The 16,050-nt window shown below is 36.7% G+C and overlaps 2 protein-coding genes across 5 annotated transcripts; both read right to left on the reverse strand.

Moving 5' to 3' along the window:
• Positions 1-353: 353 nt before the first annotated feature.
• LOC122670933 (uncharacterized protein At4g28440-like) lies at positions 354-14,458 on the reverse strand. 4 transcript variants are annotated; one of them, XM_043867977.1, is made up of 3 exons: positions 14,443-14,458; positions 4,998-5,232; positions 354-940 (listed from the first exon to the last, which is right to left on the reverse strand). In XM_043867977.1, the coding sequence occupies exons 2-3, from the start codon at positions 5,218-5,220 to the stop codon at positions 750-752; spliced, it is 414 nt and encodes a 137-aa protein (XP_043723912.1). In that variant the 5' UTR covers positions 5,221-5,232; positions 14,443-14,458; the 3' UTR covers positions 354-749. The 4 variants fall into 4 exon arrangements, with proteins under 4 accessions (XP_043723912.1, XP_043723911.1, XP_043723909.1 ...); XM_043867976.1 differs by lacking the exon at positions 14,443-14,458 and adding an exon at positions 5,861-6,006; XM_043867974.1 differs by lacking the exon at positions 14,443-14,458 and adding an exon at positions 5,861-5,996 and having other exon boundaries at positions 4,998-5,254.
• LOC122670931 (formate dehydrogenase, mitochondrial) lies at positions 10,501-13,983 on the reverse strand. Its single transcript, XM_043867971.1, has 6 exons — positions 13,852-13,983; positions 13,044-13,215; positions 12,383-12,923; positions 11,211-11,335; positions 10,778-10,890; positions 10,501-10,665 (listed from the first exon to the last, which is right to left on the reverse strand). Exons 1-6 carry the CDS (start codon positions 13,939-13,941, stop codon positions 10,552-10,554), a joined length of 1,155 nt encoding a protein of 384 aa, XP_043723906.1. The 5' UTR covers positions 13,942-13,983; the 3' UTR covers positions 10,501-10,551.
• Positions 14,459-16,050: the final 1,592 nt, after the last annotated feature.

Consider the following 16,050-nt stretch of genomic DNA (forward strand, 5'->3'; position numbering starts at 1 on the left):
ATTCGGAGGCACTACCTTGCACCACCTTTGTTTAGGCATTACCTCCAGCAGCGATGCGAAGGATCTAGGCTGAAAACCATTGACAATGACTCCAAGTTAAACCAATCAATGCCTCTTATCAGAGAGAACGCACATCTCTTACAGGAAGCAGGCGCTGGAGCAGCAGAACCACCTGCTCAGTACAGTTGTGTCAATGCTGCAAACAGTGGGATAGTCAAAGGATCGCCACAATCATACTGCTAGCACTTCTCAACAAATCAAGCGAACTTAATGAGCTTATTCATCAAGAAGCTATTTGGTCTTGCCTCATGAAGAAAATGAAAAGCTGCACAGAAGCGAAAGAACCGAACATGAAAAAACATTAAAACAAATGGACTTTGGCCAAAACAGGAAGGAGGAAGTAAGATCCATTTTGGAGCATGAAATTGGAAGTACTACACTTGTGGAACATTCGTATACATTAATCTCAATACTGAGAGAATTCTGGTCCTACGATCAACAGGAAAGCACTCCAAAACAACTGCTCTCGGCAGCTGATTTATCATCAGTCGGGTGTTTCTGCTAAGGTATCACCCCACTCCCTTCAGTAGTAGTAGCTTCAAGATTTTCTAGTAGAGAATTTGCCCAGGCAACCAAGAGCCAGATGCCCAGGAAAACAACAAATTGCCGGCCTCAAAAAAGAAATCACAAAATTCACATCTTGCTTCATTTGATTTTCTTCAGAGGGGTAAGCAACTGATTTGCACAAATCACTCTTCAACAACATTCACCAGTTCATATTCCACCAGCGACAGGTTGTTATCTTCCTTCACAGTGAAGCTCGCTGGTTCAGTCACTTCAACACGGCCCCACTTGTCTACAGCAAGCCTCATTGAACCCTTGAACATGTCGATTTTCGCATTGCGCAGGATTACAGTTGTATTGTCTTTCATCAAGTCCACTGGGCAAAACACATCTTGTTGACAACAATATACAACAAAAATATAACAAAATAATACAAGAATATTGGAATAATGATTTACGCCATCTGATGCAGTATATATCATAAGTAACAAGAAGAAGAGGAACTAGCAGCATGTACTAGTTTCCTAGGGTTAGAAGGAATTCAGTCCAATTCTCCAGTCCAAATTGTGGGTCAGTTTTATTTTATTTTCTTATTTTCTGATCTTACATCTGAAGCCTATCTTCACTCTGATTTCTTGCTAGAAGACTCAGATCTGTTTCTGAACCTATAGTTTGCTATTCTGTTTCTGGTTTCATTTGAAAACAATATCTGTTCTGTGTTCTGTTACTTAAACTAGAATTGTATCTCTGTTAATATTTCCTGTTCTGATTACTTAGCTGGAACCTGCTTTGTCATTATTAAGCTCTTTTAATAGCCATCGTATATATTAGTACATCCTTGGGGCTGTGTGCAGCGGAGATCCATAAACAAAGTACAGAATAATTAATAAAATAAACAGCAAGAACCATTAAGATTCCAGGTTAGCAAAAACAGCAGGCACCATAGAATAAACTACCACGAATACTGTGAGAAGCACAAACACTAGCAGAAAAATGTGAAGCAGTTAGAAGGCCGCACCAACATCAACTAAACAGTTGCAACACTCCACCAGACACGAGAAAGGAAAAAAAAAAAGAACCCTTACCCATAGGAATTACAATAATACAACTCCTCTCAACTCGACTCTGCATTCTCCCAACTAAATGGGATCGGACACATGGATCTTCTCTGTCCAATCAGCTCTATTCAAACTTCCTGTTAGTTCCTCATATATCCCATAAACAGCCCCATTTATAGATTTAGAAAGATAAAATAAATGAATTAAGAAAAGAAATATGAGAAGGAATATAAAACAAGGGTAAATTCTTCCCTATTTTACAATTTCCAACTTCTAACTTAATCCTAAAGATTAAAATATCTTCCCACATCTGATTACATTTATGTACATTAATTAGAGACTTAAAAACTTCACCCTGAGCTCAGCCCATTCACAAAACCAAACCCCAATCTAGAGAGGACAACCATCTCACTATTTAAAATAAGAAAAGCAAATTAAACCAGTCTTACCCTAATAGCATAATCTTCCTGCAGATTCTTGTTATTTTAGTCCTACAATCTGAACCAAATCCCATATAGTGCTCAGATATTCGGTCAAATTACTCCAAAACCTTCTTAGTGGGGAAAATAAGCACCTTGGAATCTAGAAACTAACTATTCTTAGCTATGGAACACACCGAGAGCTTAAAAGCACATGTGATCCTCCAACATCATTCCCCACATCGTTTCCATTTAACGATAATTAATTTCTACTTACCTTTCCCCTGCAGTAGCATTTATACCCATGTCAGTCACCACCCCTAGTACCAAACTTCATTAAAAGTCGTATCATGCCTTAATTACCATGACTTAAGAAGGCTATTCTAAGATTCTCTCTCACCAACTTTGTACTTTTCTAAATCTCACTTTCCTCATCACTGACCACACTTCTAAAAAAAAAAATCCAATGGCTATTCCAAACCATCACTCCATGTCGAATATCTTTGAAAGCGTGTTGCACTCCTTGAGATTCTCTATAAATATCCAAGAACATCTGTAAAAATTTATAAAACTTTATAAAATTCAAGTCTACATATTTTTAGCCATAGCATAGGGATTTCTTGGATGATGTTCAGTACAGAAGGCTTCCCCATTTAAAGTCAAAGTAATAACTGGCTTATAACTCAGCATCATAAAATACCTTGACTGGTACGTTTAATAGAGAACCTAATCTTCTGATTTAGCTTCCAAATTATTTATAAGATCTCTAGTTTCCTAGAAGCTCTATAGCTACTGCTCACAAATTAGTACATTTGAACCCAGACTCACTCTCTTGTCAGCAAACATGCAAGAGTAGAAAGTTGATTATGTAAATTGTCAACTAGCCCTTCCACAGCAGGCTCACACTTTATCTTCATTCCCTGATCAATCTTTAATTTCAGCCACAGAAAAAACGTAGCATGTAAACTACTCAACTATCTCGATTCTCCTACATCAGCTGCAGCTGCACAAGTGCCCAACCCAAACATGCTCGAAGATACTCTAGGGAAAGATACTCCACAAGAAAAAAAAAAAAGCTGAACAAGATTCAAAAAAAAGAAGATGAAAACTAGAAATGCATAATGCACCAAAGAGATGCCCATGAAAGAATAACCAAAGGGTCTGGGTTCAATGTACACTAAGTAACATCATAGTGATGTACATCAAATAAAAGCCTTCAAGATTAGTGGGCAATATATGTATAAAGTGCAGTGCACGAAATGTAGACCACTGAAACTGAAGACAAGATTTTAATGAACATCTGTACGACACACCATGCAGAAAGATAATTCATTAATTGGGTCAACTCAAAGATACTATCTAACCACAACAGATGACATGTCTAAGTATTGTATTGTCATTCAACAAGTTACAGGATTGGCTCTAGGTTCCCCTTAACCTCAGTGAGGAAGAACAAAAATTTGAGAAGGAGGTACAGCAACACTTTTTGGGACTTTTTGGAGTATGCTGGCCACTCCCTTGTACATTCTTGACCAAGCTTGGTTTTGGATGGTATCGAGGAGAATTTTTTTCTTGAGTAAGGCATTCTTGACCTAGCTTGGTTTTGGATGGTATCACAGGAGGGGGAATTTTCTTAAGAAATACCTTCGTGAAGATCTTGTGTGGAGGATATGGGACAAGAGATATAATCAGATTCTCAAGGATGATAGTAGAACAACTTGTAAGATTTGAGAGTCTACTGTGATTCGGCCAGCTCATGGGCCACAAACAATGTTCTGAGGCATCCCACTTGTTTATTTACAAAGGGAATCAGGACAGGTAATTAGATGAAATCCATATAAAGAGGTGGTATCACATGAATTGGTGGTTCCCCCCCACCCATTGAACTCCATAAAATTGAACTTAGATGGATGCAACTTCAGAAGTCCAGGTCAAACCGGTATTGGAGAACTTTTAAGACCACATGGGATATGCCATATCAGCGTTTTCAGGTCCCATTGGAAAAGCAGACTCGAACACCACAGAAATTAAAGCATTAATTGAGGGATTGTATACTGTGCTACATAGCCGCAGACTCAACTTGTTGTGATGGGCGACTCAATTTTTGGTCATAAAATAACTTCTCTTTACAGTTTTTCCTTGTTCAATGGCAACATAATATTTGGTTATATTATAAAACATAAATAAGTAAATAAATAATAGGAGGTCAAGTAATCAACTGTGATGATTAATAAATTGAGGTAATCATGTGAGTTTTCATAGTTGTATACAAGGTTTAAAAACTCAGGATATGAAAAGGGATCGGATTATGCTGATCCAGATACAAATCAGACAATATGGCCCAACCCTGGACAAGTTTTTGGGGGAGGGGATACTGCGGTATCAGTACAGTACCCAATGGATCGGCATCCACCAATCACCAATTCCAATACAGATCAGCAGTTACATCTGATCCAATCCTGATACTTAAAAAATGACTATCACTAAAATGATTTCTAACTTAAACAACTCATCACATTGGAGATGATATGGATGGAATATACAAATAATTCTTAGAAATCATATTCAGGCTAATCCAAGCCAACTGATTACAGTCTTATGCATTCAGACCCAATAGGATTTAACCTTGCCATGGATCTACCCTTATCCAGTCCAAGTTCATTCCATTGTAAGTCCCATACATACTAGTACTGTATAACTTCAACCAGATCCCATAACACTTGAAGAATGAGACTGAACACAAAAACGCCTGGAAAGCAAAATGAAAAGCTGTAGCAGCAGAATGATACAAGAGAATAAAAACCAAAAACTAAAAAGAGTAGAAGTGCTGGATTATGATGGTGTCCATACTGCATGACTAAAATTCCTGTACCATTTTGACATTCTGCCATAACTATAATACAATAAAAGGATTTAGACCTTGCGGCAAGATAGTTTTCAACTACAAAAATATTACCTTGGTCATTCCTGGCTGTAAAAATAATAATTCCAGTTTCATCTCCAACCAAGCATTCCGCTATGCGCATCTGACGTACTTGTGGCCCATCAGGGCGGACTTTCTGCAACACCATCTTCGAGCTCACCACCTTCACCGTAAGAGTGTGCCCGCTGGTTCCCGGCCGAAGTTGATCAACCTTGGTGAACACTGGCTTCCTCATTCCAGGCTTTGCTTCAGCCATTTATAAAGCAACCTTGGAAACCCGATTTAAGAACCTTTCAGAGGAATAATATGGCATCAGAACAACAATTGAACCATCAAAGGAGCGACCAAAGCAATCCAAAATCAACAAAATCAGAACATAAAGCAAGAATCCAAGGTGATATACATGAACATCTTCATAAGCGTTAGTTTGTGTGTCTAACAGAGAGAGAGAGAGAGAGATTCCCGAATAAAACGAATATGATAGCTTTCTAAATTTCTCAGTCCTTCCATCACTCAAGAGTTATACGTTTCTCAAAAGTTTCCTGCATTTGGGGAAAGTATCCAAATCTTGATTATCCCCACTCAAATTTGGCGTGAATACCTGCCAATTTACGATTTCCTCTCACAGGCAGCATGAAGGGTCAAGGGGGGACAAATTAACTAACCCTATACCCGCCAAAGAAAAGTCAGAGAAATACAAAAGCGCTTAAGCAATCTAGACAATGTTTACAAACAAAAGAAATTTCTGAACATGAGATTCCGATCCACAAATAACATAAACAGAGCATTTCAAACGAAAACCTAATTTTTCAGATCAATCAAGTTGATATTGAAGGACATTATCTGATCATTGCGCAATGAAAAGCAGAAAATTAAAGAACTAAATTGACATTCACCTTCGTTGTAGGGTCGACAAACGCAGTGACAACGGATTCGCAAACTGGAATTTTCGATGGCTCCCTGTGTGTTTTGTCTAGAACTATATGAGAAGTGGCGATTAGCGATCATTGAAGAAGCCTTTTAGTATGAAAGGTTAAAACAATTGTGACCGTCGATGTTCCAGCGCCCGTGATATCTCAACCGTACATGTGGACTTTAGAGACTGGATTATTTGAATGGGGAAATTTGATGGCAGAAAGGGAATTTCTGTCTAGAGAAGTAGACGAGACAGCCCATGCCTTCGAAGGGATCTACGTAAGCGATTGAAGGATATAAGTGTAAATATATTAGGGCTCAAGTGATCCAAGTTTGCCTAACATACAATTACAAATACACCCCCACAATGCGGCTACGCCATTTCCCCATGATTCCTTATGCCATTGCTCAATATATGTCTATTTTTTTTTTTACCAAAAAAAATGTGTCTATTTCTCACCTTCTTTCATACTTTTGTATTTTATTTTTTTTTGTATTTTTTTTGTTTTTACGCAGAAACCTCGTGGAGGGGGAGATGGTTTATTCTTCCTCAACGGGAGAAAAAATTTGATTACAATAGACGTGAGAGACTCAGGATATGAATTCTCCCACCAACCAAACCCAGGAAAACAAACCGCCCACTTAGCAATATTATGGATACAAAATTACACTTTCTTGGAATAAAGAAAAACTCACAAGTGTGGATGCCTTGTTGAAGATGCTTGATGTCTGTTCTCCCACCTACTTTTGTGTTGTTTTTGACAACACACTCTATTCTTAATACTTGTCATTAAGCTTTATCTCATCTTAGGTGGAAATCAATTATAAATTTGGAATAGATGCTCTGCTTAGTTGTCAGACATGGATTTCGGTAGATTTACCTTCACATAAGGAACTTGTACAATATCGTTGGGTGTATATCATCAAACATAACATTGATGATTCTGTTGAGAAGTTCAAGACTCACTTGGTTGCCAAATGATATGCCAAAACCGATATAATAAATGTTTTTCTCTATAATGATTTAGATAAGGAGATCTATATCAAATATGGGAGAATGAACAAAAAAGTCTATAGACTGTACATGACTATTTATGGATTGAAACAATTACATAGAGCTTAGTTTGATAAGTACAACAAAATTGTCATCGTTTACGGATTCTCTCAATGCTACTCTAATCACTCTGTTTTTTGTTCGTCATTGAGGTTCTAAAGTGGTTATTTTGGTGGTCGATGTTGATGACATTATCGTTTATGTTAATGACATGTTTGGCATTGAGGATATTAAAAGTTATTTGCAACAACACTTCCAAATGAAATATTTGAGAGATCTCATATATTTCTTAGGCATTGAGGTAGTCCGCAACAAGAGAAGTGTTAGTTTGTTTTAGAGGAAGTATGTTCTTGATTTTCTGTCCAAAATTGGCATGTTAGGTTGTAAACCTGTTGATACTGGCATAGATCTACAAATAAAACTTGGAACTTGTGAGGGTGAGGATTTTGGAGATAAATATGAGTACAAGATGTTAGTTGGAAGACTCATTTATCTTACTATTGCCAAGCTTGATGTGTCCTTTGTTGTTGGTGCTACCAATCAGTTTATAAACAATCCAAAGCAAGCTCATTGGGAGGAAGTATTTTGTATTCTAAGGTACCTTAAGGGTGCACATCTAGGATAGGCCTTATTTATCATCATTATGGTCATATTGATCTTGTTTTGTTATTCAAATGTTGATTGGGCTGGTTCTAGTGGTGATCGAAGGTCTACTAAGTGTTACTGTATATTTGTTGGTTGACATATGTTACATTAAGAAGTAACAAACAAACTACAGTGGCTCGATCTAATGCTAAGGTTGAGTATAAATCTGTGACTCATACTACAACATTGTTCATATGGCTGAAGTTCTTTATACATGAGCTCTGGTTTTCAGTCATTAAACCTCAATGGATATGTATGGTGATAATCAGGTTGATATTTACATTGCTAGTAATCTTGTGTTTAGTGATTGGACTATACATTTTGAGGTCGACTATCATTTTGTGTGGGATGCTGTTATGGAGCAACTGATCTCTACCTTTGTTGGTTCTTAAAGTTAACTAGCTTGGTGATATGTTAATCAAAGCATTGTTTAGACATGCCTTTCTTGATGGTTATTCCAAACTAGGCATGGGTGATGTATATGCTCTAGCTTAAAAGGGAGTGTTAAGAATATTGGGCTTATACAGTATAGATAGGGGTAATTTGTAATTTAGGTATTTATTTATTTGTATGAGGGGATACCTATATTGGTTTATTATATAACAAAAGGTATACTTACCTTTTACTTCGTTGTTGCTTTCTTTCTCTCTCTCTCTCTCAATTAATAATTACTCATAATCAAGAAATGATAACTTATAACACATTATTTCCATAAGATCATGAACGAGTTATCGATCGTGTCTTTCCTTCCTGGTCTGGAAGAGCTAGCAATGTGAGTGGACATCTAACTAGACTCAAGAGGAGTGTGCATCAGCAAGGATTGGTCTTAATATATCATCTTTTTAATGTATATGATAAATAGATTAACTACTCTTAAGTAAGAAATATCTAATGCAATGATCCCTCTAAATTTGTAGTCATAGTCCTCTTTTTTTTTTTATTAGCAAGTGATTAATTATATATGGGAGTGTGCGGATGACACCTCTATAGGTGTATTTAGAACTTGACATTTTTTTTTAATTGCCTCTTGTCTAATTCTAAATTTTTTTTTAAGATAAGGGTCTAAAAAAGTTTTGGGGAAGGTGTTCGTACATGGGATATTCTCCCATCAACTCCATCAAATAAGGGGTTCGTACATGGGATATTCTCCCATTAACTCCATCAAATAAGGGGTACAGGGCTTTCCCTTGAGTCTACGTGCTCACTCAAAAGAAACTACTTGCTTGACCTAAACGGAATAGCTCATGGATACTCTTTATGGGGAGGCATGAGACACTTGAGCTTTCGCCTTAGAAGAAGAAGAGCTCTTTCTGTTGCTAACGCTTCTCGAAGAACCAAAGGTTACTTCAGCTGTTGCCAATGAAAGTATCTGTTTCCAACTCTCTCATATTTCGTATAGAAAGTAGCTAGAGGATGGATAGGACGAAGAGCAAGTTTCCTTAATTTATTTCAAACCTCGATTTCTACCATTTTGAATTGATATTTATGCCCATCTAACTCCATTTAATGCAGATTGTGCACATGCACGTTAGGATGTCAATTGGGTACGGAACCTGATATTCGGTTCAAATCTGGTTCAATTCCAAGCAGTGGCAGTGGGATCCAGATCCGGACCAAGTCTGGAATGATTCTAGAATTGAATACTCTATCCGTTCTTGGACGGTTCCGGTTCTGATCTAGTTACAATCTGGTTCTTGTATTCGGTTCTTATCTGGTTATTACATCTGGTTACTATATCAAATTTAAATTCGATTATGTCATTCGATTCTCATTCGATTATGATATTCACGAGACAAATTAATGTTTGCTTCTCCATAAGAAACTTATAAGAAACCACTCAATTGACACCCTTAGTCTGCGGCAAATCCTTTGTTTGCAATTTGCTTACCTCAGGAAAGATGAAGCGATAAAAACTAAAGAGAAAGAAATGAGAATTGAAGGGTTAAGTTAACCACGTAACCGTCAACTAGAGTCTTTTAAACCTAATAAAATATTAAAATTTTATGTTAATTTTTAAGGCAAGTATTCGGCCCGAATCCGGATAGATCCGTCGGATAGGAAGGTAGATATGGATCCGATCCGAACCAAATTATAAAGACATTTTCAGATCCAAGACTTAACCATATTAAATTCGGTCCGAATCGAAACCAGGTCTTTGGTCTGAATCTGGATTTGGTACTTGGTTACTGGTTACTTATTGACACCCTTACAGCCGTGTTTTAAAAATAAATTGAAAGTGACATCATAATCATGCACTTTTTTTTAGTACACATGAAAATGACATTATTATCCTTATTGAAAAAAATTGTGTCAAACCGAAAGGGCAAAAATTACAGTTACAAATTATTTGACACCTTGAGGGGTGTCAATAAAAAATTCCCATTACATAATGAGTATATATAACTTAACACATTCTTTCCATTAATTAATGAGTTGTTTCATGCCTATCCTTCCTCCAATTGTAGAGCTTTTTAACGAGTAAAGTCTCCAATAAGAGTAAAGGTTCTTTGAGCAAGCAGCATAGGAGGAATGTACCACTGAGGTGAAATAAAACGAAATCGTATATAGGAGGGCAGCAAGATCATTTCATGCAAGAAGGAGATGGACATAGAGGTACTAACATACCCTGCCCTGGCAACAAGATGCATCCATATTTAAGATACAAATATGGATGAAATCATGAAATCCACTGGCCATATACATCTCTGCCCCAACCTTTTACATTTCTCAATAATGCCATATATAAGAGAGTTGCTGTTTATGCTCAAAGGGCAAACAAAAACTGTAGCAAACTTCATATCACAATAGTTTCTACTCAACTAGAAGCCCCAACCTTTTACATTTCTCAATAATGCCATATATAAGAGAGTTGCTGTTTATGCTCAAAGGGCAAATAAAAACTGTAGCAAACTTCATATCACAATAGTTTCTACTCAACTAGAAGGCTATTCGCATGTTCGAGGAAATACAGAATCAGAGATACTGGCTGGCAATTTTACCCTCCTTAACAATGTAATTTTGTGCTGGGAACTCTTCTCCCTTGAAGTACCTATCCAGCATGTCCTTAGTTCCAGCTGCATATCGCAACTGCACCAATTACCCATTTTCTTTCACATATCAGGATATAAATGAAACAGTAAGAGGAAATAAAAGAATCAAAGGTGGACTGATATGGGAAAACGTTCAAGATTTTAGATACTTGAGCATCAATTGTGGTGCCAGAAACATGAGGAGTCATTGCCTGGTTTGGCATGTATCGCCATGGATGATCCCTGGGAGCTGGTTGCGGATACCACACATCACCGCTATAACCTAAAATATCCATTAAAAAAAACATTAATTATGGGAATAAGGACATGAAAATCCTTTAGTAGTCTCCTGGCCACTCAAATAACAATCTTTCAAAAGAATTTGACCAACTGGAACAAACAAAAATGTGACCAATGAACTTAAAAACAGGGGCATAATGCTCTAGATGCATTCCCCTTCAACTTAAAATGGAAAGAGGGGGGGGGGGGTCACCAAATTAGCTAAGATGTCTTTAAGTAAGTGAGTAATCTCTCCTCTAGTTTGCTCTTCATTAAGCTGTTTTGTCAGATGTAAATCCAGGAAATGCAAATCTTTCAAATTACCTCCAATTTGCCCACTAGAGCATGCATCAACAACTGCTTGAGTATCCATGATTGCCCCTCGAGCATTATTCACGATTAGAACTCCCTTCTTCAACTTTGCAATCCTTTCTTTGTCAAACATCCCTCTGATACATAAGAACAAAAATCTAAGTTATCCAAGTAACAAGATATGCACATTGTCTATGGCAAAGAAAAATGAAAGAATAATTTTTTTTCCCCTCGCAGTTTGAGCAAGTATAATGATATGATAAATCATGAACTATTATACAAAACACTTCTGAGGCTCCAAAACTGTCTATTGTCAGCCAGCAGTTTTTCAACTGTTTTCATATAGCAAGTACACATTTAGTAAAGCAAAGAGGAATCAATGGACTTTGTTCTCGTTTGCTTCCTATTGGAGGGTGCGGAAAGAGGAGAGCAGTAGGATTAGGACATTAGTACACATATCAATTTCTGAGAACAAAATGGTTCAGCATCTGTCCACCTCCAACTCATGTGGGTATTGACTAAAGCAGTTTAAGGACATCATTGTTCTCTTTTTTCTTTTTTTTGGGGGGGGGGGTGGTTAGGAGACTGGGAGGAGTTTGATCCTCAATGATGCATGTTTTACATTGTCTTAAAGGGCTAATCATCCCCTATTTTGATGGTCATGTCTCCCCTCTCTTTCAAAAAATTTCAACTTAGTCATCAAAGAAGAGAACCAATAGAGACTACACATGCAATCAGCTAGCATTAATTTCTGGATAAGAAACAATTGATCATTAGAAAGATAATTACAGGCTCAGAAGCTTGCTCTAATTAATGGGTTGTCATAAAAAATAAAAAATAAAAGTGTTTTTCACATGTCCATAATATGCTCACCTATCAAGATCAACAGTGATGAATCAGCTTCTGTATGAGTCAATGCCTAAAGAATATGCACATCAAATGATGCTAAATTGATGAAAATATCAATCAAATATTTTTTCTGTTAAGATTCATTGAACTATTTGCTGGATGCCCATTGCTAACACAGGTCTTAATCAAATAAATAATAATAGTAAAATATTACAGGAATAAAAGGGGAAAGGGGAACTAATCAATAGTCAATAAATGTTTATTTGTTCAAAACACATTCAGAAAAAAATAATTTGAATAAAAGAGGAATCCTAGGTACAAGATGAAATCCAAACCTTGTTTTCTCCGTAAGAGGCATGTTGATAACAATTATGTCACACTTTGGAAGCATTGCATCAAGATCCTCCTCAAACTTTGCCCCTGTCTGAGCCTCCATTTCCGGCTCCATCTTGAGCCGATCATGATAGAGGAGATTACAGTTGAAGGGCTTCAACCGTTGGAGTAAAAGCTTACCAATGCGTCCTGCACCTACAGTTCCTACTGTCTTCCCCTCAAGATCATATGCTCTATGAGCAATAGCAGCAACTTTCCAATCCCCATTAATCACTTGATGGTAACCAGGTAGGAAATTTCGTACAAGGATGAGGATTCTCATAAGCTCATCTTCTGCAACTGAAACAACATTACTTCCAGTGACTTCAGCAACTGTTAGTCCAGCATCAGCTGCAGCTTTCAGGTCAATGTGATCAGAGCCGATTCCGGCTGTTAAAAGAAGTTGTAAATTTTTGGCTTTCTTAATCCTCTCTGCCGTAACATATGCCGGGTGGAAAGGGGTTGATATCAGAACATGAAGATCAGGAATATGTTTTTCAAGTTCTGCATCAGCAAATAATCAATTAGGAAGGAAGAAAAATATTCAAAAGCATTGCATCTTAAAATTATTAAGAATCATTATCAGAGGGTTCCCCTCAGGCAGCAAATATAATGTATACTAACCACAATTAGGGCCTTCTTTGTCATCGGTGACAATATACTGATGGCCTTGTGATTCCAGCCACTCTCGTATGCCCAAGGCATTCTCCACACAACCCAAAAAGTTGGGATTCGATGAGGCATACTCGTTAGCCTTGTAAAACACCCCAACTATCTTCTTGCTCCCTGGAGATGCCTGTATTACAACATTTTGAAGGAACAATAAATATGAATCAGTTTTAGTAGATCTGATGCAATAAGTTCTTGAATCATTTGTAAGAGGAACAACTGTAGCCGAATGGCATAGCAATTTCTACACGCTGACTATATTAAAAAAAATAAATAATAAATAAATAAAAAACTAGCTACCGCTGGGAGTGAAAGAAAATAGGGGAATTAGGGAAAGAAATGTATGAAAATGGAGAAAAACAGATGCAGGAACAAACAAAAAGACCATTTTCACCCGCCATCAGACCTCCTTGAGCAATTTTAGTTTCATCGCCTCCAAATCTATGACTCAAACTAATAACAGATAAAAGGAACATTTTTTGAGTAATTTATGCTTGAGAGCCGATTGGCCGAAGAGAAAAAAAAAGCACCAATCGATGCGTACACCCATGCAATACATCGACGCCAACAGGGGAAGGTAAAAAACAGGAAATGCAGTTCAAGGGTTTGGAGGATAACTACTGAAATTCATTCGAGAACAAAAGCCAAATCATGGGTAGAAAAATAGCAATTGAACTGAATTGTGTTAGAAAATTCGAACAATAACTTCACAGTGATGAAAAATCAAAGAAAAAACAGGAGTTGCAGAAAGGTATTTACATACATGGAGTGATCTGGAGATAGGTAATGGTTCTACAACCCCGGAACCATAAACGGTTCTAATTACAGACGCAGCAGCCCTCTTCATTGCCATTCCTTAATCAATCTCTCTCTCTCTGAAGTAGAAGAAGAAGAAGAAGAAGACGAAGTAGTAGTGATCAGTGGATATGGTTTGGAGAACTCAACGAGGCTCTGAATGTATTTATAAAGACGAAAGACAATGACGGAAATTAGCGATTCATGAACTAAACCGAGACCCGGTCCCCCTTAATGGCGTGCTACGGTTTGCTTAGTTCACATAACGAGTCACATGGTCGAGAAAGGTATCTAGGATGATTTTTTATGGGTTTTTGACAAATGCCCCCCTGAAAATGCCCATTTGTTCAAATGCCCTCCTACAATTTTTCTAATTGCAAATTTCCCTCTAGTTTCAAAACTTTATAGCACTTTAGTCCCTGCCATTAATTTGAAACATTAAATGTTAGTTTCAGGGTCTCTAATGACCAAAATGTCCTTTTGATAAAAACCCACCAAAATTTAAAAATAAAATGATCAAAACACCCTCATCTTCTCCAAATGGTTTAGGGTTTGAAACTGAAAATCAAACTCTAAACCATTTGAGGAAAATGCACCTTAAAATCAAACCTCCAAAATTGGAGTTGCAATTTAATTTAACTAGATAGCAGTTCTGCCAGTACACATATAAATAGATTGGAAAGATTAAAGAACAATCTGCATTCCCATGTCAGAGCAGACTCACAAAGAGAATAAATTTACATGGTGTGAAGGCTGAAAGCTTCACAAGACACAAGGACTGCCAAGTTGTAAGAGAAACAAACAAGAACGAGAAGAAAGAAAAAGCAAAAAAGATAAGGAATGTCAAAAACAAGGTTCTAAAACTCGGGTTTCGACTAGGTTTCGATCAGCCAGAAAACAAGTTTGTCTCGGTTTCAACCATATCTCGGTCGAAACTTGGGACTTTTTTCAGGCTAACTCAAACTTTGATTTCGAGGTCCATAAGTTGTTTTTTTTTCCTGATTCTTGTGTGCTACCTATTTTTTACATTTTAAATTCAATCCATGCATTAGTTTCACATAAATAACACTAAAAATATTACTTGTGGCTTTGATCCAAGTTTGACATTGTATATTGTTCTTGGACATGGTATCAAATAAAGTTTGATCAAAACATAACTCCTTCAATATAAATGAGATTTAAACAATCTTGGATTTGTTAGAAAGCTTTGTTTTGATAGCTTTTCAATAAGTCGAAAATTGCTTAAATCTGATTTATATTGAAGGAGTTATGTGCCGGTCAAACTTAATTTGGTGTGCACGAATGTTGTCAAAATTACTCTAAATGAAACATTTTTTTGGACATCAAAACAAATGAATATTTTACTGCACTTTTAGTTTTCAGCAATGTTTTACCATATTAATTTATGAAATTTTTAGATTTGAGAAAAACTCCAGCATTAGAAAGTTGAAAATTGCACGTACTGTCGAAAATCCAGTTTTTGTTTTTGAACTGGTGGGTTATTTTTTTTTTTTCTTTTAGAATTTGATTTTTTAAATATTTTTATTGGATTCAAATAGGGGGTATTTGCATATTTATGAATATCTTAAGTAAATGAAATACAAATACAAAAATATTTACTTAAATGATATTAAACATAACTAAGTGTCAGTCCTGGTTTCTGGTATAAATACCTGTCTGTCCTAGTTTCGAACCAAGTTTCTCCTACTTTTCATAGACATATATGTCGAAACCATCGAAATATGATCGAATCCAGGGATTTTATAAAATTTCCCTTCAACTCTTCTCGAAAACCTGGGAAACCGAGTTAACTCGGTGGTTTCGACAAGTTTCGATCGAGTTTTTGTTTCATGGTCAAAAAACCTATACAGTTTAGCTAAGCCAAAGAGTTCCTATCATTGCTACAAAAATTAGAAGTGGGATGAGATGTAGGTGAAATAAAACGAGGAGATTGCCTGTAACCTGATGGGGGTGGGGGGAAACTTCGGGGAGAGGTCTACAATTTCTAGAGCTTGTACCCTCAGTTGCATAGGATAGTCTGTAATGCACCCAATTCTCGGACCTGCTCCAGTAGATCATTTTAGTGAAAGTTTTTTTTTTTTTTGATAGGTATCATTTTAGTAAAAGTTGATTCCTCAATTAAATTGCAACTTCAATTTTAGAGGTT

Source organism: Telopea speciosissima, chromosome 8 (genome assembly GCF_018873765.1).
Source record: "Telopea speciosissima isolate NSW1024214 ecotype Mountain lineage chromosome 8, Tspe_v1, whole genome shotgun sequence".
NCBI lineage: Eukaryota > Viridiplantae > Streptophyta > Magnoliopsida > Proteales > Proteaceae > Telopea > Telopea speciosissima.